This window comes from Aptenodytes patagonicus, chromosome 6 (genome assembly GCF_965638725.1).
Source record: "Aptenodytes patagonicus chromosome 6, bAptPat1.pri.cur, whole genome shotgun sequence".
NCBI classification, from domain to species: Eukaryota; Metazoa; Chordata; class Aves; order Sphenisciformes; family Spheniscidae; genus Aptenodytes; species Aptenodytes patagonicus.
The window spans coordinates 51,297,906-51,321,829 of record NC_134954.1 but is presented as its reverse complement, the minus strand read 5'-3'; the positions used below and the strand labels follow the sequence as shown (position 1 = coordinate 51,321,829).

The 23,924-nt window shown below is 37.7% G+C and overlaps 1 protein-coding gene across 1 annotated transcript in view; it reads right to left on the bottom strand.

Annotated features, from left to right (window-relative positions):
- CHN1 (chimerin 1) overlaps positions 1 to 23,924 on the bottom strand; it is a 105,207-nt gene that overhangs the window by 52,800 nt on the left and 28,483 nt on the right. The window contains exons 4-6 of the mRNA XM_076342581.1: positions 18,165 to 18,196; positions 17,175 to 17,288; positions 718 to 1,006 (exon numbers count right to left, since the gene is read on the bottom strand). Coding sequence (XP_076198696.1) covers positions 718 to 1,006; positions 17,175 to 17,288; positions 18,165 to 18,196 — 435 coding nt within the window. The remainder of the gene's footprint in view (positions 1 to 717; positions 1,007 to 17,174; positions 17,289 to 18,164; positions 18,197 to 23,924) is intronic.

Sequence of the window (23,924 nt, the reverse complement as noted above, 5' to 3'; positions counted from 1 at the left end):
GCAGCTGCTTTGTCTGCCTGATACATTCCCAACCTCCTTTAATATTTCTATTTTCACCGGTTCTAAGATTTCTTTGTTGTTCGTTTTTCTTTTATAATCCAGGACACAGTTAGTTCTCAGCTGATACTGCAACTCTCTGAGGAGAGCAATCCTTCTTCAGAAGTCTAGCTGAGGCCAAAAATAGCCTGTCAGCTTCTGACAGGCTGAACTTAGCCAAGTGAAATGTTTTAACATTTTATCATCTTAATGAACAGGCTTATTTATAATGTGGACAACTTTACTGTCATTGTATGCAGACTGCTGAATAGATTATGGAACGCATTTGTTTGGGGGATGCTGAACATATTAAGAAATATAATTTTTGACCAAAGGGCAGTTGTCTTAGACACCATAAACAATTTTAAGATGAAATATTCTTAGCCCATTTGAAATAAAGAAGTGGCTTAATGGTAACATCTATAACTCTGAAAATACCTGAAGAAAGGAACCTCACAATGATAAATAGCTAACCTCCAAATCATAAAAATTTGCAATATGCAAAAATTACTATTAAAAAAACCTATAACCAACTTAAATATTACTATTAATGAAATACTGGAAATAAATATGTAGACTAAATATCTACAGATACCTTTAGCACTTTATAGTGGAGGGGGAGGGTTAAAAGTACAACATAAAAAGTCTAACAAAAAAGAGTGTGGGTTAACAATTGCTTACCCTCTTTTCTGCTACCTCATCCTCTCCTGTAGACTCTTTGCCATCATGTTCATCTCTCAGGGTTGGCATATGTTTTTTGTGTGCTGGCTCTCTGTTTAAAGTTGTATATCCTATGTGTTCATAAATTGGATTTATTGTCATCTTGGCAATGTATTCAGCTGCCTTCGTTTCAATATAAAGAGTAATCAATCCATCTGTCACGAGGTCATGGATGGACTCAAAACGTTTCTCCCCAACAAAGTGCTTTCCATCGTAGTAGAGTCTGAAGTTTCTGGTTTGACTTCCAAATCTGCCTCAATGAAATGGGAAAGTTTTTTTTTTAAAGAACAGTAAGCAGAATAAAGAAGAGTAAGCAAGCCTTTGCAAACAATAAAAAACACTTTATCACTTAAAGCTGTGACTATGCTCTGTGTCTGGTCCAGACGAGAATGAAAAACTCGACTACTACTTAGCACAGATAGGAAGGAGAGATCAACAACAACTGCAGATAGATAGCCAAAACAGTGACTGTCCCAGAAGGAGCTGTTTGTTCTCTTATTCTTTTAGCCCCTCCATTATCCCATGGAAAAACTGAAAATTACTTCACACTCTTTATGGCTTTTTTTAGTACTTTACTACTGCATCACCGTAGTCAATTTGCTTGGCTCTGATATGAAGAGTTCTCATAATAGAGTCCTCTATTACAGTTGATCAATACGGAGTTTTGATGCCGTCTCGGACCTCTGCGCCCCTGCTTGCTTGCAGGAAGAGGCCATTCAGGGTTCAGCTGAGCTTCAGTGCCAACAATTACACTGAAGCAGAACCGCTGCCAGAACTGGAGCAGCACAGGACAAAATGGCACAAGGGCAAGCATTCTTTATTCCTGGCCAAAGGCCAAGGACTAACTCTTCAAGCTTTGTACAAAAGTCCTTCTGTGTTATGCTTGTTAAGTCCTGAGCTTCAAGCAAATCTTTGTAATATACAGGATATATAAAGCGTAAGCTATCTGACACTAGCAATTCTGCAGATGGGGTGGAATAGAATTTCGATACAGCCTCTTAGCAACAATAAGAATGACAATTTTACCTGAATATTAGCATATTTACAAAAAAAACATACTTTGAATCTGCAACAATTTTCTGCCTGAAAGCAATCGAAATGTGTGAAAACACACCAGTGTTTGCACTTGGCAACAACCAATGCATTTCCTGTGGAGAAGATGGAGGCAAGAAGCTGCTTTCACAGCTCACTCCAGTGTTATTCCTTGGTCAGACAGCAGCAAGGGTGGCTGCTCAGGGTATTAGGCCCCCTTGTGAGGTCAGATCTGCCAAATAAATATTAAAAACTAAATTTGAAAGGATGGATTGCTTTCATTTTACAATCAAATGCTTCACAGGAGGTGTTAAGGAACAAAGTAAACACTGGTGCTTTGCTGAAGCGGCTCCTTTTCAATGCGGCCTTGCCGAACAGGGGAAAGCATAATTTTAGACTTTGCCTCAGGTGAAACATTGCACTCTTCTTGCAAATATGGACAAAAACACTCATTCTGTGATGTATATTTTTTTTTCTTGTGTTCTGAATCAAAATGCCAAACTTTCCCATCCCACTATCAATAATCTGACAGTGACTATAACTTCAGGAGCTGCTGTTTTTACACAACGCTCAAAAGTGAGGGGGCCCTCAAGATTCCACATCTGCTCAGGAAGAAAAGAGGACACAATGTGTAGGAACTACCTGGGCATTTTACTGGAAATTAATTGGTACTTCTATGCACATTTTTATGCCACACGAACTAAAAGTTCACTGACTCAAACTGAAAAGCAAGAAATTACAAAATGACAGAAAGAAATACATTTTTACCCAATGCTAATTTCATCACAAGATGCAATTCTGAGTGAATACAAGTCATTCAGAAAGTAGAAAGATAATGTCCTAAGTTACAGCAGAAGGGGTAGGAACATGTTCAGGCTCATTCTTCAAAGCATCTTTCTCAGCGTAGTGTGTGGCAAATAAGCTTTGACCATGAGATGTAGTCCTTGCATACCCTCCGCTGTCAGAGAAATCAACACGAGCCAAGAGTGCTCAGCACTTTGCAGTGCCAAAGTGAGCAACCTTCACTGTCTTCTGCTCAAGTCAGTGGCAATAATGCACATGAACACATACAAGCACTATGATGTTAAAATTTGACAGGAGAACCCAATAAGTTTGAAGGTGAAGAATAATGGGCCTTAAATGACAATATACAATAGAATTATTTTTATTAAGAGATGTAGCAGGTGAACTGCTGCTCTAATCAGTAACACGCTCTGACAGTACTTACAGCAGAGTTTTAAACAAGCTGAAGGTCACTTATTGCTCTTAGCTTTCTGGAAGAGAAAGTATTACACTAATCTTACCAAGAGATGATAAGGCACAGAAAAACTTCTCAGGGCCTACTACTAAGTACACATGGTGTCTTGATTTTAGTAACATCCTTCAGAGTCTAAAACAAAAACAAGGTGGCCAAATGCAGAGAACGAACAAGAGTTCTTAAAGGATTAATCGTCTTCCCATCAGGGTCAGTAGGTGCATGGTTCTACTCCAGCTACGTTTTACTCAGCAGCCCCTATGCTGTACATCTGCTCAGTCTGCTGCACGTAAAGCATGGCTTTGAGAGATACTGTAAGGAATAGGATTCCCAAAAGTACCTAATCTTTATCCCACTGCTCCTGACCCACATTTCAGCACATGACTATCTCAGACAACGTTCCACAGTTTTAATTCTTTAACAGCATCCCACGCTTAAACTCATCTCTCTCATAAACCTCACAAACAGACTGAAACTTCCTCCTGTATGGATCTGGGGAACTGCACGTCAATTTCTTTTGGCATGTGTGGCCTTCCAAAGGTACATTCAACTTTCTTGGTTTAAAATACATTAGGACAATTTAACAAGTACCACTTAAAGAAAGGTATTTAGACAAACAAATTACTCTGCATCAGTGTCATAACCACTTGGAAAAGGTGCTTGCATATCAGCTGCAAGAGATGAACACTGCATGGTTTGCCTTTATCTGATTTCCCATTTGTTTCAAATCAAACTTTTTTCTCTCTATTCATTTCTTACTGGATACGTTGTGGGGAAATACACTGTTTCTCAAATAGAATCCTATTAGCAACAAGGAAAACCCAAATCCCCACAAATCAATGAAACACCAATCTCTTACAAAGACTGTATCATCAATAATGTCTTAGAATCCTGATTTATTTCTTTCAAACTAATTTAAATTTCTTTCTGACCACACAGTGATACTGTTTTGATCAAATTACAATACAAATGCAAACATACATGTCCAATTGCAAATGATCAATTAAAATTTAATCTTCAGTCTTACTCAAAACCATGGTTTAAATTTTTCCATTAGCAAGAATATTTCCTTGTGTTTACTTTCTATAACATTACTGCAGCCTGGTTAATTATACATCACCGTGGCAACTAAGTAGAGCCAAGATTTGATATTTCAACTTCCTGATGGTCTCTTCCTAAAGGCAAGCAATAGTACCAGCTGTTTTTTGTTTAAGAAATAGAAAGCAGGACACAGATAATGTATGTTCTCTTTTGGTTTAAATAGGGAAACATTAGATGTTTTTCCAAGAAAAAGAAATAGACCTCTGACATGTCAAACAGTCTCATTGTGTCCACTGTGCATTTGTTTGCAAGCAGCAGGACTACAGATAAAAGACTTTTTTTATTCCAAGTTGTCTGAAAAGCAATCACTCTGTCTAGTCCCTTTGGTTGCCAGTGGGGCAGAGTGGATAACAACGTGGGAAAATGGATTAAATGGTAGAGCAAATGTGGCTGGTAATAAAAGACTGAGGAGCTCTCTCATAGCATGAGAGACAGGCTTCAGACTCAGCCACCTACTCCGTATGCAACATTCACTGATGAAACAAAAGGAAGAAGTGAAGGACCGAGAGCCCATCCACACTTTCTTACCATCTAAGATGATGGATTTTACAGCCCACATACAGAATTGTACAGTAACTAATCAGCTCCTTCACAGGGTATTTTATGATGAGAAGAGTATCTAGACTAAGGCATTATCTAAAATGTGTAGCTGCAACCAGACCACAAAGTTAACGCCCCTCAGGGCTACTCATGTCCTCATTAGTTTCAAGCAACTTCATACACTGAGCTGGGAAATCTTAAGTTCTGTATGTGTGCCTGAAGGTCACTTGGACTTCCACTGGAGAAAAAGTGTCTTAACGTGCTTTGCGGCCAGAAGGTAGAAGTCTCACTTAAAATTAGCTGCCAGAATTTCAGCTCTAACTTCTGAAAACTCTCAACCAACACTTAAGACTAGAGTCTTGACAGTCCATAGAAAGCCACAGAAATATAAGCAATCTTGCAATCAGGAATGTCTCCTAATCATGCTGTGTTCATGTGAAAGAAAACAAATTATTCCACAGATCCTCTTTTGGCCCATTTCCTTGTCAAAGAAACACAAGTCTTGCATGCAGCCAAAACCTCTTCTACACAATTATCCCTGAAGGTCTCCAACTCCTGAGAGCAGCTCATTTTGGTTTTTTTTTTTTATTATTTATTGGCAACAACATTTCTGAGGATGGCCAGGGAATTGTGGGACTTGCTGTCTTCCCAGAGTACCTGCCTGACAAATAGCATCATCCCCAAAACCTTAGCAGTAGTTTACAAGAACACAATATGCATAAATGAAATCAAATGCATTAGGGATTGAAAGTAAAGGTTCATTTTATGTAAGTGGAGACAAAAAAATCCTCATTGTCTGATATGGCTGAGAAAGGTGGCAGAGTGCAGTCACTATAGAGAGTTTTCCTGCACCATTTGGAAGGGCAGCATTGGCTGGCTGGCTGACTGTTGCTTGATGAACATTAATTAGATATAAAGTTATCCCTAAAACCTGATCAGACCCATGCACTGGCTGAATACATGATAGTTTAGTTTAGCATGGAAAAAGTGCGGCATCCTTCAGAACAGAAAACAAATCCCAGAGCTGGAACTGCAACATGTCTACCCCACACCAATGCAGACACAACCTTCAACTCACTCTGTCTAATCGGGATCAGGTAAAAAAATTCAGAGCTGGTGCTGTATCATTGACAACAGCCTCCCAGCAGTCTCTCTCAATTGAGACTGAAGACTGTTTACCTGCATCACTGCCCAGACTTCCTTGTCCAAGAGGGAAACAATATTGTGCAAACAGCAGGCAGTGAGGACCAGAGCAATGGCACTTTCCTGTGGATCATGAGCACTGTCAGGGACAACACAAGTGAGAGAGAGACAACTGCTCTAGGGCATCGGCAGTAGGTAACAGCTGCTGAAAACAACGATGACTGAAAGTGTTATCAGCCCTTGGTACCTATAATGGTGTGTTTCACAAATAAATCTAACAAAATAATAAGAAAAGTCTTCTTTTGTCTCAATGTCTTATTCTACTTTTAACAGCTTTCAACAGCTGATTTTCACCATCTCAAACTCTGAACAAATGTCAGCTGATCAAGGACCATGTATGCTATTAATATGCAGTAAGATCACTTAACACTTAAGATCACTCTTAACATTCTTGATCAGTGATAGATCATTTGAAAATAATCTGTTTGGTTCTGAAAAGAAGCTCTTGTACAGATGTATTGCCTCTTCTTAGTACTATGCTTGCATGCCCTATTCCATTTAAACTTGATATAAGTCCCTGGAATTGATTTGATGATTGAATCAGAATCAATACCAATGTTTTGGGCAATGTTTTACTGCTTTTTCTACCTGATGAAACTTCCGTGCTTCCTGGGAAAAGACTCACTGTGGTTAGTGATTAAGATGCATGTGAAGTTTATATACACCTGAGAAAGTAGTAAAAGCCTGATATCTTCCCTTTAAATTTAAGCAGTATTTGGAAACCTATGTCAACATACCTGGAATAAACACCTTCTGGAAATGTTACTAGCAGGAATGTAAGTAACTTTCACAGTTTCATATTAAGCAAATAGTTACGTTTCTTTGCCAAAAATTTTGAAGAAATGTTCTCCAAGAGTTAATTTTACAGTGCGACTTCATGCTACTGACAGCTTTCCTATTGCTTTAAAGTGGAACTGTGTTTTAATTCTTCTAAGCTAAGGTATCAACCCTCACCAGTGTCTGCTCAGCAAACTTCAAACTGTGTGCAAATTTTACTCTGCCTATGTATAACATTTTCATTTTAGGTCATATATGACATTGTTTTTCTGGTAAATTTAGCAGTAGAATAAAATCAGATCTGTAACGGAAATTCCACTGCAATCATGCGTACTATGGAGAGAGAACTACCATAGCATAATGCTCAAACATGTTCATTTTTGTTTCACTTACAGCAGCTTTTCCTACAAGGGTTTAAGTTACTCACAACTGTCACATTTCTTTTTTGCTTCTATGGGTTTTCTCACACTAAAAGCAACTTGCTCTTAATTTATCTTACTAAGACAATACACATATTTTAATTCAGTATATCAAGGAAACCTGAGTGGAAGACATCAAGTGAAAACCCAAAGAAATGTCCTTATCATAAAATAGCTTTGCAAGTGCAAAAAGGGGTTTTGGAGAGCAGAGTGGAGAAACATTGTTTTTGTTGTTGTTCCTGTTTTGGTTTTGTCTTTTAATGTACACTCTACAGGTTGTTGTTCAAGGTCTCGAAGTTTATATTTAAAATAAAAATATATATTTTTAAAATTTCCCTTAGATTAAAAATAACTACAGTAAGATTGCTGTTCCAGAGAGAATTTGTCAAATCTGATTTGCCTTAAGCCACTGTTAATCCCAACCTTACAATGCAGGTTTAGTTAACTTACTTAAAGCTATTACACAATTTGCTACTTACTTAATTTGTTTCTCAATGTATTCTACCTCTGATCTTCTAGTAATCACCACTTTTTCACGAACAGTGAGATTCACCAATATACTCATCCTGCTCTCTAAAATGTTTTTTCCTCAAAGCTGCATTCCTTAACAATAAACAAGCATAATAATGCAAAATGAAATGGTTCCTGCATATGCAACATGCACTGTTAGAATTTTTGGGGCTACTAACAGCTCATCAATAAAGATCGATAGCTTTTCTATTATTATATTCTGTTTTTCTAGAATACAATTTCTTCCTTCGTGCAAGTGCAGCAGTAGGTGGGGCAGATCTCAATTTATTACTGAAACTGTTAGAGTTCATTTACTCATCTCAAGTCATAAAAGAAAAAAAGTTCGCTTGATTCTCTTCCTAGCACCTATCAAATCAGGAGGAACTATACTTAACTCAGCTGAGCTACATCAAGTGCAAAAGAAGCAGAAGGAAGAGGAAAACTGGGCCAGATAACATTTATTGCTGTCAGTTGTTTTAGTGTTTGAATAATTCATAAATGTTTTTATGAAAACAATTATGAGATTAAACAACAATATGAGGCTATTGTGTGTCCTTTTGAAAACATACTTATAAAGCATCCATAGTCTCTACAGCTGAAGGACTTCTTTGCTTATTGATGAAGCACAGGAAAAAAGTTGTTTTTCCAAACACAAAAATTTATAAATACGTATTTCAAAAGCACACAAAAGAAGAGGCCAACCAAAAGGACTAACTTGAAGATATATTTCTAACTAGCATTTTCTAAAAGCAATAGAGCAAAAAGGCATTCCAGTAGAACTTGCAGAAGACAGAAAAGATACATAACCTTTTGACAGGGGAGGGAATAGGGGAGAAGAGGAGAGCGCAATGTATGCTATGTACACGTATACACAATTTAATTATCAACTGATTGCATTATAATTTGAGTTTTTACTACTTCAACTCCAGCAGTGCCTAGAAGCTTCAAACCAGGCAGACATTATACACCATAAAAATAGCACAGTACAAGACAGATTCCTGCTCAGGAGCTGTGACTGGGGGTAGTCTGAGAGATGGGGTACAACTTTCAGTTTGGGCCATTTTTAAGAGATCCTAGACTTTTGTACTGAACAGGCATGTGAGACAATATGGGAAAGAAAATATCCTGTCTAATGGAGAAAAGAGGCATGGAAAACTTAAACGCCTCGAGCCAAGTCATATGTGAAGCCAAGAAGTGAGCCCAGGTCTTCTGAGCTCCACCACAGTGCCGCACCACAAGCCCAATGCCTCTACTGTGCACCAGATTACAGTAGATCTTTGTGGCGCAGCAGGAGCTATAGTCAGAGGTGAAGGACATGGCATAAAATGAACATGAGCTATATGCATTGAGCACAGACAGCTTTTGGACAAGTTACCAAGAAGTTCACAGCACCACCAAAGCAGAGAATATTCCTCTGAGAAGTGCTGAACTTACATGAGCAGGAGAAAGACTGCAGCAAACTGAATTGCCAAAGATAAATGAGACACTCTAGCCAAAAGAAAACAGAGCTGACAACAACAACAGATGGGAAGAGGAGGGATGGAGAGCAGGAACACAGCAAGAAGATGTGAACCATAAGGAAAAAAGCATTCTAGTCTGTGGGAGGGCCTAGGTAATCAGTTAATTACTCATTAAGGTTAGTAGCTATTTATTATTATTCTAAATACTTAAGCGAAGCCACCTCAGCAGTGCCCAGGTGCCCTTATATATGGCAGATGACATGCAGGACAGCTATGCTGTTTACTGGTAGCTGAACTTTCCACTTCATTGACAGAGTAACAGAGTATATTATTTAGTATGAAATTTTATACAGGAAAAGAAACTTCTTTTACATGGAAGACCATTTAAATAGAGGTCCAATTGTTTTACTTTAGAGCAGAAAAGCAAGCTCCAAAATTTATCAACACGCTTTCCCCTGGGGCTAGCACTAGCTTGTGTGATGTACCCAGCCAACAGAATGACAGCTTTAGTTTCAGCAGAATTTAAGCCTTCGTAAAAGAAATATTTGGCTTTTCACAAGGAGAGGAAAAAAAAAAAAGCCCAGCATATTAGCTGGCATACCGGTTGTGTTAGCCTATTGAAATAGCTTCAAGCATGAACTGCTTCTTTCATCTAAAAGAAGCCGCAGATACTCGAATGGCCAATTTTTGAAACTCGCCTGAATTCTGCACCTATGGAAATGTGACGGGCTAAGCCTGGGGGAGAAGGAAGAGTCCCTCCCTGAGAGCTTCAGATGGCCACAGAGGAAGGAGCACTCTTTTGCCATCTCGTGCAGAATAAAGAAAACTGATCGAAGTGGGTCAGGCTGAAACATATTTATCCCACAGATAGGTTTGATCACATTTTGGAGCAATTCTAGTTAACCCAGCTAAACTTTAAAATCGGGGTGTGTGTATACACATACGTATATATAGTTTCCCAGGTTTTTCAGCTAGTGACCAAGGAATATTGTGTAAATATTTTAGAAAGGTTTCTAGAAACTGAGTTCAGCCCTTGCTACTGCCAATCACTGCATTTGCAAATCAGGTAAAAAAATACACAGATAGAAAGATCTGCAAAGTTTAGTCTTTAAAATGGTCTTTATAATTTTTTTCTACCAACTAGCATGATGTCAGAATACCGTTACCACGGTAAAGTGAAGGGATGCAGTCAGCTGCTGTTTTGCTGGGCTCCTTCTGACTACTTATAGATCAGCTGTGGACTCAGGATAAACTATGACCAAATTTTGATACATTCGTAATTAAAAAAAACGTAATTCCGATATTATCACATAAAAAGTTGTTTCAAACAATTCTTCTTTACCCAATTCCTCTCCCATGTCCCAGCCTGTACAACAAGGCTTTCCAGCAGAATGCAGATGCACAGTTTTAATCTCTGAATTCAAGAAGCCTTTTGCAGATGTTGAATTTTACATGCGTAAGTAATCCCATGGCAATCAGTGTATGTTCTGGAAGAGCACTACACGCGTGTCCCAAAAGAGCCCACTGTAAGTGAACAGCATTCGGCTACCAAAGCAATTGTCCTCTGAAATTAAAAAGGTTCATTTGCAGCGTTATCCTCTAACAGCCTACCAATTATATCTCCTTTTAAAATATCAGTGGCTAGTTTCTTAATGCAATTTCATAATTTAGGGAGAGAGATCGTGTATCAATTTCTTGCACAATACATGTAGTTGGTCAACTAAACTAAGGATTACTAATTTTTGACATTTATTTCGCCTCAAGAATTCTTTCCTGATGCCACATAATCTTGAATGTGCCGTAACCCCCAAACATAAAGAAAACATGACTCATAATCACAGCTAACATCATTACCTTTTTTTTAATCATGCTGCAGAACCTTATTTCGATTCATTCTCAGTATCACAACAATAGAATTTGCAGGAAGGGAAACCATGGTAACCAACTAAACGTGCTACAGCAGATATCTGCTCAAAAGAACATGCAGTACCATCACACTTCAACGCCTACCACTAGTACGATCTCTACCCATTTCCTCTTTATCCTCATCCTAATTATTAAACAAACCCTCAACCACAAAAGGCTACATTGCGAACCATGTCTTATTGTTACTGTCATTTGCTATAGGTCCTAGCATTAAGTACTGTACTCTCTTTTGCCAAATTTAAAAGCAGATCTAATACCTCCAGGAGTTAATTAGGAATTTTCAGTAATTTTCATCCGTTTGGAACATCTAATTAACATTACAATGTATTTTATATATTTTTATTGTCACATAGGCTTGCTGATATGTATGGACACACATATATACCTACAATAATTTTCTCTTGTTAGTAATTTTTCTTAAACCTCAGGGTTGCAAAAGACTTTCAGTGGCATTTTCTGATTAATTAATTAGTAAACATTGGTGAATTCTGCGATGCTTTTTTTTTTTTTAAATAAGCTATAAGAAACCACATCCGTGATTAAGTACAGGCATTAAATATAGCAGGGTGCCGATTTGCTGCTCTCATTTGTGTTTATGCTTCATTCTCTTTTATCCGTCTGAACTGATACAATTTCACAGGCCTTCTTAGGCTCTGAACATCAATTTTATTTGAAGGACAGCTCTGAATAATTAGCCAAACTCACACACTTAAAACAACATTTAAATTATCATTTTCTTTTTCCCTAAGAACATACTTCTACCTCTGTTACAAATCCTGAGAAATTTGCTTCCTGAAAACAAAACCTCTTTTGTTTAAAATTTAGATTTAAAAGGTAGTCTATCTTAAAAAAAAGCCATGATGCAAATTAATTGCACAATAATGGATGAAAGTAGACAAAAATATCTCATCAGAAGATGATCAAAATGCAGCTTATTATATAAGTGGAAAGCAGCTTTTACAGTAACTCACCGGCAACCTTAATAACAGAAAAGTTCTTTTGGGTAAGAATCACTTTTTCTACCTTATTAAAGAAGAAGAAATATTCAAAATCTTCACTTTGAACTCAGTTAACTATTCTATAGCATTGCACTAAGAATATTTGACTGCCTCGGTTAAGCCTGCAAAAGCTATTCTTTGTCCTGTCCTATATTTGGTCATTTAATTGGTGCTAGGCTATGTCTGTAGCTATTGCAGCTCAGGAACAGATCTTTAGATTTACTAAAGCTAGTTCCATAAAAGCCTCAGAGCCTAATGCTCCACAGTGGTCAAAAATTCATTTAAAAAGGTTTAGAGAACAAAGAAAGAAAACTCCATGGCCCACTTCATCCTGAAGAGGATGTGCAGTCCCAGTCCCTTCATCTCCAAAAGATCATCACAGAGTAAGAGAAAGGCACAGAGAAAGATGACAGAGATGATGAGGGGTATGGAACAGCTTCACTACAAAACCTGAATCTATAGCCTAGGACTCTTCGACCTGTAAAGAGAACAATAAGGGGGATGTGAGTGGCATGGAAAAGCTAAATGGAGATCAATTGTTCGCTGTTTCTCATAATACAAAAACTAGGGAGCATCAAATAAAATTGTGAGAGGGAATCTTCAAAAAAGGGATGCTGCTTCGCATAAAACCTAGTTAAGGCATGGAATTCATGCTACAGTTGCAGACAGCAAAGTCTACGAGGGCTCAAAAACGTGCTCAGAAAGCCACTAGACAAAAATCAAAAATCTCTCCATCAAAAGCCCAAAAAAATAGCAAAGATAACAATTCTGCTCAGAAGTCCCTGAACAGCAAATTTTCAGCAGCTGGGAGAGCACACCAGAGAACTACTATTACATGTTCATCTTGTTCTTACACTTTTCTTTCATCGTCTGCTATTAATAGCTACCAATGAATGGATACTGGACTGGATTACGAACTGATCCTTTGATCTGACCCAGCGTGTTCATAGTCAGAGAACTTGATAATACAATAACAGAGATATATAACTGGGGAGAAACTCTTTGCAAACAATTATCCAGCTCTCTCCCCAATCTGCCCATTTTATGATGACTTAAGGCATCCCTTAGAGTAACTTAACAAGAACTGAGATGCAGAAGAGCCATGTTTGAGTGGTTAAACATTGGAACAGGCTGCCCAGCGAAGTGGTGGAGTCCCCATCCCTGGAGGTATTTAAAAGACGAGTAGATGAGGGACTTAGGGACATGGCTTAGTGGGTGGTGGTGTTGGGTCGACGGTTGGACTCGATGATCTTAGAGGTGTCTTCCAACCTCAATGATTCTATGTTAGGAGTACAATGGTCCATAAAAGAACCTTCATGCACCAACTGCATTTGCATTCAACGCATTTTAGCTATGGCTGAAGGCTGTAGCTTAGTGTGATTGTCCAATCTGTTCCAGATTTCAAAAAAACATGTTTTTATAACTGTGAATTCTATCTGCCTATAAAGGATTTATGATTTGTGGTATTAACAGTTTATTCTTTATCTTCTAGAAATATTAAGTTGTTTAACAAGTGGAAATCTTCAGTGCAGAGCACAGACAATCTGAGCATCTCTGGAAGATGCCCACTATAAGTACAGTCTAGAAGGGAATGAGCAGCGAGGATAGAGACAGAACAAGAGACAATGTGGTTGTTTTTCCCCTGTTGTTTTAGCCCTCTGTGAGGTGATCTTCTTTAATAATTCCAGAAGAAGATAAATACTCACTTTATAAAGCTGAGCTAGGGTTCATTAACATCTATCAGATTTGCAGCTTAGAGGATAATGCATTCACAAATACAATGTTTGGGCAGTCATAGTAAGGATTCTGAGTTCTACGTTTATCTCTCACCTAGCTTGCTTTGTAGCCAAGGGTTTTTTTAGGTTTTTTTCTAACTTCCAATTTAACTACGTTAGAAACTTTACCAACACAGCAGATGCCTGATGTTGAAATTGATTAAATAAACTGTAATATAAAATAAATAAATCAAACAACAATCACCAGGATATCTATTCCGAGGACGCAGAGGACGCAGTGCCTTCACTTAATTTAGTAACACCAAACCAAAATATTAGACAAAACAAAACTACAATTGGAACTAAATTCAAAATGACTTCACCAATGCCTGGTATGAACATACCATCAAGATTTTAGACATCAGCTACAATAACTGGTGGAATCAAATGTAGCATTCAAATTGTTCCATGATGATTTGAGGAGTTGGCTGCTTTGGGTCCTCAGGACAAAACATGAAAAGCTTGTTTTTTCCATTGCAGATATGAAGACTGGAAATATTTCATTACAGAGACATCATACCTTTCCACAGAAAGGGTTATGATCCTGTTTCACTAAACTACTTTTCAAGACTGGGTGCACTGGGTTTTTCAGGATTCCCAGGCAAGCCGACACAAACGTAGGAAGAAGACATCTGCCAGAGCTGGGCGTGCTGAGCCGCCTGTATTACTGAACTGCCTGCCCCCCAGCAGAACCACCTGTAACTACAAGCCAGGAAACAACCCTGTCTCAGTCTCAACAGCAGCTGATCCTACCCAAGGTTTCCACAAGACATTTAGGTCTTGATGAACTGGGATTTTATGATGCAATCACACTTCACAGGTAGTTTCCAATTTGTCCTAATCATAATTGACAGACTGTCAAAGGCAGACAAGTCAGGCAACAAACATACAAAGTGAGAGATAGATTGAGCAGATACACAGAAATACAGAGGGATCCAAGTATTTGTGTCAAGAGTCAATGGGTACCCTCAAGCATCTAAATTTTACTAAACATTTTCCATTCGTTTTCCAAAGCATGTCTGAAAAACAATCAGAAAACATGGATACTCCATTTTATGTTTTGTCATTATGTTATTTATTGCAGGATTAGGGCACCTCTTCAGCATTGCTGGGTTAACTTTGTAAAATGCTGTGAAACCTGTTCTGTGTCTGTTTCTTTATATAAAACTAACAGCTGACCAAGTTTTCTTTCCTCCCACACCTTCTAAAGGGTAAAACAAAGGTAAAGAAGGAAAAGCAAAAATCATACAGAAGTGATCTTAAAATTAACATGACTGCTTGAATGACAGAGTGGCATTTAAGCCTAATATGAAAAGATCAAATTGATTCACACAGCTAGAAAAGAAAGAATGAAATTTGAGACCCTGAAGTAAAAGTCTTCCATTGAACTTGGAAAGGTTTTGCCCATACATACTACCCTACTGACAAGCTACGTTTCTTGTCATGGAGGTGACATTCTGAGATTCCTACTGGGATTATCTAAGCTGCAGACAGAGCTACCTTTGCCGTCTGGCAGTGTAGTGACACAAACACAAATGATGGTCTCAAAAAATGCTATAAATTACAGGTAAAATTACATAAACTCATCACGGCAATCACAGCAAATTTCTCACAGTCAGGATGAACAGACAGACCGCAGAAATTACCTAGTCTTTAAGAGATGCTACAGTGTCAGCAACACACTCAGTGGGAATATTGGCTAACAGGTATATTCTGCGTATATAATTTCAGGGAGAGGAAAAATGGAAACTGAGCAAAACTCTGCCTCCAGTCAATGGAAACACAGACTCCTGCTACACTTACTAGTAGAGAGAAAAAGAAATCCTAGTGGTAAAATTCCCACGTGTGGAAGACACAGCACTGCAGTTCACAGAGAACTTTCACCTAAGGTATGAGAGCAAAGACCCTCATTTGTATACTTTAAAGGCCAACAGCGAGACAACAGAGCATTACTTGCTGTGGGATGGAAAGCAGCCACCTAGACTACCGCCCTTAATATACAAGTCATTCAGCTAGCACTTAAACATAATGAAATGGCTGCAACATGCTGCAGTTTCAGATTCTGAGGTGTTTTGCCAAATGCTGAATTTTCCTCAAAATAAATCAGTTATAACAGCTTTGCTATCATTTGAAACTGTTTCCCAAACTGATCACCAACAGCTATTCATTCTCTTTTCTATTAGGTATAAGAATAGATTTTATTGCTTTCAAAGAGGTCTTCCAGTTTGAAAGAGATACCATCAAACCTAGAAAAGACCCATCTTTTGACTTGCTGCACTGGAGGAGCATTTGTAAAACAAGCTATATCAATACATCCTGCAAGATGCTCAGCAGCTTCATCTTTCACAGTCTATAGGCCCTGTGCCTGCTGCACCATCAGAAGCAAGGGGCAGGAGTTCTTTGTCTTCAAGCCAGGTGTTATGACAACTGTTTTCTTTTTAGCTTTAAATGAATATTGCAAGAGCAGAAGTAGATGAAATGGAGTATTAGACTCTAATAAGCAACACCAATTTATTTACACTGTTAATGCAAACCAGTGTAAATATCAATAATGATTCTATTTGGAATCTTATTACTACAGAAACAAATATCTCAGTAAAATATACCTTCCCCCCCCCAAAGCAAACTAATTCATCACAACCTGTTATTTCAAGATATTCTTATTTTAATCATAATCTTACTTTACTCTCATAAAACTTTCAGTAACTGCATCTTCTCCTTCAATGTTTTTCTGTCCCACTTAGATTTGAAACATTGCTAATAATCACCATCTCCCATCTGAGTACTTAGGTGTACAGCCCAGGCCAAAATAACCATTACCTTAAAAGTAGTTAAACTACTTAAAACTTACAACTATTTAAGTTATTTTTTATTTCAGTTTTTTAATTATATCTGATCCACTTGCCAGAATTTTGCAGAGCGAGGAAACAGATCTGCAAACATTGTTAGCCAACAGGTGTTCAGACAAAAAAAAACCTCCTGATTTGAGGGACTAGAGAGAACTAATTGCTCTTCAGCAACAGCTAGCTAGCTAGTAAGTAACCCACACAGTAGACTAGTCAGGTGAACTCATAAGATGGCTTTTATTTCTTGACCGCCTGCTCTCCCAATGTCTACATGGGGTCACATGTGTAACATAGTGGGAGAAGGGCAAAATGAAGCACCATCAGCAAAAACACAATTGCTGTTCTCCTCATGGTGCAAATAATAAGGAATGTTAGCACTTTAGAAAGGGTTAGGGAAGGTTAAAGATACCAGATCTGTAACTAGGGTAAAAAAGTACCAGTTCATTAAATGCTGACCATGATTTAAAAAAAAAAAAAATTAAAACAATCACAAGGAAGTTTAAGCACTAAGGTCAACAACACAGTACAATCTTTTGAATATTTTATAAATTTAAAAATGAAATATTAATTACCAACCTTAATGCCAAAGTGTAGGTTCCAGGTTGCCGTTGGCTTTCACGAATGAGATAGCTTCCCTCTGCAACACTTAATAATTGGTCAGCTTCCTCCCTTGAGATCATACCATGGAATCTAAGGAACAAAGGCTTTTTGAAACACATGCCTTTTCACTTTTAATTCACCTTTTCCTCTTCTTTTAAAACCCACCAACCATGGTAATTAAAAAAGAAACAAACATAAAAATGATTGATTTGCAAGGGAGATTAAATTAATCTCCCTTTCTGCCTGCATTTGAAGTCACTTTAAATGGTTTAGAAAGGCTTCTATGAAACAGTATCTATGAAACAAGTATATTGCTTTTTAAATCTGCATCTATCAATTTAATATGTAGAAATAAATCCATTTTCTCCTGCTGGCTTCACATGTTTTGTGCCAGTGGCATGCAATGCAACATTTTGCAGCGTTCAGGGATATTATAGCAACTTGCTAAAATGTTGGGGAGTGCATATAATCTCAGTAATTACTGGTGTAATAACCCAGCAACACTACACATCTTTTACCAAAATAAACACAAATAAGATCTGCTTTGTTTCCCCACACTAAATCTAACCATCTTTGCCTTACCAGTATGAAATAGAAGACACATATATACTATACACTTATATTGCATTTGTGATCCAAATCTTTTTTTTCCCTGCACAAAAACACGTTTTGCAAAAGCCAACTGGAGCGGGAGGTAGACAGAGACAACCCTTTGAAAGTACAGAAACATATGTTTTTCTCCCTTAAGGTAGCACTCGATATCCATATCCATCAGAAAATGCAGCTGTAATTTTAGGCAGACGAAAGTGATGGTACTGCAATAATAATCTGATGGTGAGCAAGACACACTGCTGTAAAACACGCAGAAGAAACAAAGGGCCCAGAGCAAACACTTGCAGTCTTTTCTGTAACTATTATCAACCAACATGTCCGGATAAACCACTTTCAGAGATGTATGTTACTTACTCTCTTCCATAATATTTGGGTCTGTTCTCTACCTAGAAGAAACAACAGAAACTGTCATGTTTCATATCAAGTGAACCCATACAGTAAGCATATTGTCCACAATATAGTAATAAAAATAGAAAGGGATATAATGCGAAAGTACAGACAAAAATCACCTACCATCCCAGGATTTTCCCTGTGGGTGGAATATAGGGAAACCAAAAGTAGACCTTTGGGAAATATTGCACTTCTGAATGGCTTAAAACGGAGTGAGAAAGAATGAGCCGCTTGGATCACATCATCCTCGGGGCTCTGCTAATACAAACTGATGGCATTAAGTATTGCTTGTACAAACTGCCAAAAAGGGGAAACAAAAGATTTATTTCATGGGTGTAAGTGTACTATATCGTCAAGTGCACTAATACAGTGAAACATCTATAAAACTCTTAAATTTACACGTTACCTCCCATCATAAAGCCATTGGTGCCACTGCTGTGAGAAATTAAGCCACTACCGCAAGAAATTAAGCCACTACCATATCCCCTCAGAGTGAGGGCAAGTGGTAGATGAAACGATCATTAGCAAGTGTCTAAGTCCTGCACTCCTTGACTTCACTAAACTGTGTGATCTGTAGTATCACCTAAAAGACCTCAACAACAGGTATGCATGTGTTGTGCTGTGTAACACAAGCCCATCCGTGCTCTAGAGACCCATACAGTGTAAATGCACACAACATGCAAGGGTGTCAGAACACAATTTGGCTGCTAAGTATTTCAGATGAAGTAACTCATCTGCAATTGCCCAGGAAGTTTATAGACAAGTGAGGAACTGCAGACCTCCCCGAAATCAGCTCAATAATCTAAATCACCAGATTATCCCTCCTTGCTAAATTTAAAGGAGGAAACTCTTTGGGGAGTAAAATTCAACAATTATACAACCTGAACTACATGAGTATAAAACGATCCAGCTATAAAAAAACCACAAAATATTCACAGTAAACTGCCACTTCAGTTTCTTTTTTCCATCTTTTCAGAAAAAAATCTTTCAAAATTAGCACTTCTCTCCGGTTATCTCAGTGGAGTATAAATAAAGATTTCAGATGTCCAAAACAACAAAAAATACATCCTGGTGTACAGTCTAATAACAACTCTTCCACATTCCCAGCAAATAAAAAGCTATTGTGATGGTTCATCACTTTTGAAAAATCATTCCATCACTGGAAAGATTTATAATGTTCTAAAAGATTTCCTTTTCCTGCATAACAGCAAACAAGAGTTGACCGGTGTGATAACTGTTTTCAAAGGGCCTGAAGAGACTGGATCATTTCAAAAAAGAAAAAAAGCCATACATTTTTTGTTAAATGTAGGCTATTTCTCCAATAGGAAGATAGCAACATGAATGGAAAAAAAGTGAAAACATTTTATTGTTATTATTGTAGGAACTTCCACCAATTCCTAGCTAAAACCCTCAAGACAAGACACTAGTCTCAGGCAGTTGTTAAAAAAAGACTCCTGTCGTGAATAAGATTTTGTTGTCTGTCTATTGAGATTTTATATTTATCTCAGCGAATACAGTGAATTTATATGACAGACCTGGAAAATTTATATAGGCAAAAGCATTCCATTTCAGAAATGGGTTAGTAATGTGACAGGGCATCTTCAGAGTACTTGCAAATCCTAAGACAAATTATAATACTATACTCTGTGTGCAAACATCTGAAAATGTGATCTGGCAGATGACTGGAGCAAAGCATCAGAGAAAAGCTCCGCAGGACTTCCAGGCAACTGTAGCTGGGTTTGCAATTCATCTTGGTGGATGATGAGTTAAAGAGGAAAACAACCACTTTGTTAACATTGAGTCTTCTACTGATCAGTTTTGCCAACTCGCAAAAACTTCAGTATAAATGTTGATGTGTAACACTGTTGGCTTGTGTAAGACCCAGTGCACCTGGAACCCCAATTCACCAAGTTTTATTGCCTGGGTCTTGATGTTTTGGGTTTTTTTCGTAACTTTTTAAATTTATGATAATATTAGGGTTTTTTTGACATCTAGATTGAATGCATACACTTAGAGTCTAAGGCAACTCCATCAGAACTCAGCAGGGGCCTTCTAATTCACTCAGAATTAGCTGGGCTACACATACACACTTAGTGCAGGCCATGTGAATTTACTAAAACACACAGATTACCTGTAAGCCAAATTTACCATGTAAGACAGTAAACACTGTTCTCCAGCTTTCTATAACGCTTCCTACAAGTATCGTGACACCAACTTTACTCATAGCAACTTAGGCATAAAAGGCGGTGTAGCATTTGTTCTTACTTTAGGTATCCTTAACTGCACCAGAACTAGAAGCAACATGCAGCTTTCTTGGTCTTTTGTGTCTGTCTGGACTTCACAAAGTTCCTGCCAGACTGTATTTCTAGAAATTACAGTTGCGGGTACCCACATATCCTTCAGTTGCATGTGAGCACTGAAAGCCAAAACAGTTCCGAAGCTTCATTAGCCTAACTTTCACACTCCGTCAGCCTTAAGTTAAGGAAACTAAACGGAAACATCCATCTGGACTGGAACTAAACCCCACCTAAGAAAGGAAATACATTTTTAAATAAAATCGAAGCAGTAGCAAGAAAATGGTCATTTTAACTAAAGCTGTTAACTGAAAATACCATGTAATTATCCTCTGCAGAGTTTCTTTCTGATTTGGCAGTATTTTTGGACCAAAGTATCGTTGAGCATGAATAAAGGTCGCCTTAGCTACTTCATTTTCTCTGTATCCAGCAAAGATCAGCTGAATGCTCAGTCTTTTGACTTCTCAGGACTTTTTATTTATGGGAAAAATTTCCTATTGCTCTTTGTTTAGCCTATGTTTGGCACAGTTTTAAAAATTGCTTCTAACTTAGAAAAAAAAAGAAAGATAATTGTGAGATATTTGTTTTCAATGTGCTTATTTGTATAGCACTGATGCAGAGGCTACAGGAAAGATTCAGGTGTCACTATGATACCTGCAAGAAACACAAAGGTCAGTGAGATATCCACCATTGCTTTGCTTCTGATGTTTTCAAACTGAGGTGTGAAGCCAATGAAACCAAGTTTACCAACAGATAAATGGGGCAAACTTGGCAAGTGCCTTACAGTAGCCATTCCTTTGGAAAAGAGCTTAGTTACTGTGAAAGCTGGGAAGTTATTCTGGGTGAATATCATACAGATAAAGCCATCTTTGAGAACCTCTCTAACAAGGATGTGCATTATATATGCCCAGTCTATGCTATGTTTCTTGACTACTCACAGAGGCCATTTTCACATAGAGATGCTATTTAACAGGCTTGTTAACTACTAGCACTGAATTAGGATGAAGCCTCGTAATAGAATGGAAAAGGCCAGTGACTTTAATTATCTCCATCATTTGCCTGTTTGATTTTTTTTGGATACATAGTTATTTAAAATTTATTGTGGAGTGCCTTCATGTAGCAGTCAAGGATGCCCTAAATATGCCTGCGTGCGCACGTACACACGTATGTATATAAAAGATTATATGCACAACAAATACAAATTCCAGGAAGGTAATACAATATTAATTGGACAAACAATATTACAATTTGGATGTAAGCCTCATGCAGAAGTCAAACATCCTTAGAATGTTATGGAATCATCAACTTTACAAGTGAACATCATACAGTGTTAAAAGCCTTGGCTCTGCTGCACCTTCACAATAAAAAAATTCCAAATGAATGCAATGCTCTTTTTACCTCAGTGTAACTCCACTGTGTGTTGCTCTGATATGAAACTGGTGTAACAGAGCAGAAACTCAAATTCTCTGTATTTGAGAAGCATTTCATGTTAAGTAGGTCATCCTGTTGAATACACCTCTCAGTATCAGCACTTGTACAACACGTGCCTTTGCACCTTAAATCAATGGTTGGGTTTTTTATGGTGTGATTTCCAATTACTCTTTAACAAGTGCTTTTTCCCCTAATCATCACTCTTGCTTATGTCAACAAGTGGAATACATTAAAGCAAGAAGGAGCAATTTACGTGCTAATACCTTACCAAATTACATGTTGTTCCCTCCCACTGACCTCTCTGATGTTCTCTGGACCAAAATCCTCTTCCTAATATTTATGAATTTGTTTATACAGCTGAATAATTCAACCACTTAGGAAAAGATTCTGCTCCCCACTGACTCACACATGGCTAATAGAAACCCAGCTGAGAAAGAGCAGATCACAAAGCTCAACACTAGCAGGAGAGGCTGAGACCAGGGAGAAAGGTTAAATACATTACTGCTCGCTGAATACATTTTCACTTCAAATCTAGCTCAGCTGCATAAATTGTTCAATACTTATAATGAAAACCACTTATCTGCATTATAACGAATTAATGCAGAAGTAGGAAAATGCACACTGATAATGTATTCTTTCAATTTTACCTTTATTAGGTAAAAATAAGCTTCAAAGAGCTTTTTTTTTGTAAATGGATTCTTTAATGAGAAAATGTGTATTCAATATGTTCTGTTCTGCAGCTAAATACCTGCAACTGACTGATTCTTTCATAGCTCTATTTTATTTAGTTCAATTCTCACTAGTTTCTAAAAACTGCAGATTTTATTTCTCAGTTTCTACAACAGCATTCATGGTGCAGACACAGGTTTACTCTGCAATTCAGGGGCTGGGATGAAGCTATTTTAAAACACAAGAATGTCTGTCTTTTTTTTTTTTTGTTCCCTCTGGCACAAGGAAAGTTTTACACTTAAAGTTTGTCATATTATAATCTTGTTTTGGAATAAATTCATAGAAATATGATATTACAGACACTAATGTGTTGCATTTCTTTCTTCAGTGATGGCAGGACTTAGGAGAGTGTTTTGATTGCTTGTGGTACTTTCGCTAATCCCCCATTGACTCTAACAGACTACCTGTTCATAGAATTAGACCAGGAGGACCTCTCTGTGTAGGGATGCAGTATGCTCAGATACCCTCCAAAGTGCTTGGATGATTAGTTCATGCAGAATACCATGCACCCACAGCATATTTTCCTCCCTAAAACAGTCCAACTTTTCAATTTGCCACCTGTATAATAGCTAATAAAGTTTTATAATTAACAGTATTAAAATTCAGCGATAACAAGGATGAGAAAATTATCGTGGTCAGTGTGATTCGTATTTGAAGAAGTTTTACACAGACGCTTTTATATTTGGCTGGCAAGAGTAGGTCTCTTGTTTGACTCTAAAAAGAAGGTAATCTAGATCTGACCAATAGCTGAAGGATTTCCAGCACTCCAGAGGCAGGAGACATTTTTAATTTTCAGATACTGTATACACAATTATATCTCTGTTTATTTGACTGGATAGGCTAATAGTATTCTAAGAAATACTATGAAGAAGAACTTAGTATAAAATTTGCTTGTGACTTCTTATCACCTAGGGCAAAAAGACCCCAAAGCACTTCTCTGCAGTCAAACTAGCACGGGATATAATGCCAACATATACTATTGAATATGCTGGACCCCTTTATCAGTTTACAGTTTCTCCCTGACTACAGGGTAGGTACGTATTGTGCAGTCAACATGCAAAACAATTACAATCGTTGTTGTCTGCTGTAAGATTTCCTTAACTGTGCTGGTAGTTTCCCACTCCCTAAATTTCTATTACGGGACTTTTTTTTGTTTTTTAAGTTTGTTTTGTTGTTGTTTTTTTTTTTTTAAAAGAAACCAAAAGGTATATAGAAAAATGAAGGCTCTAATTCTGTAAGAATTAAAACACTCACAACTGAGGGTCTCAAA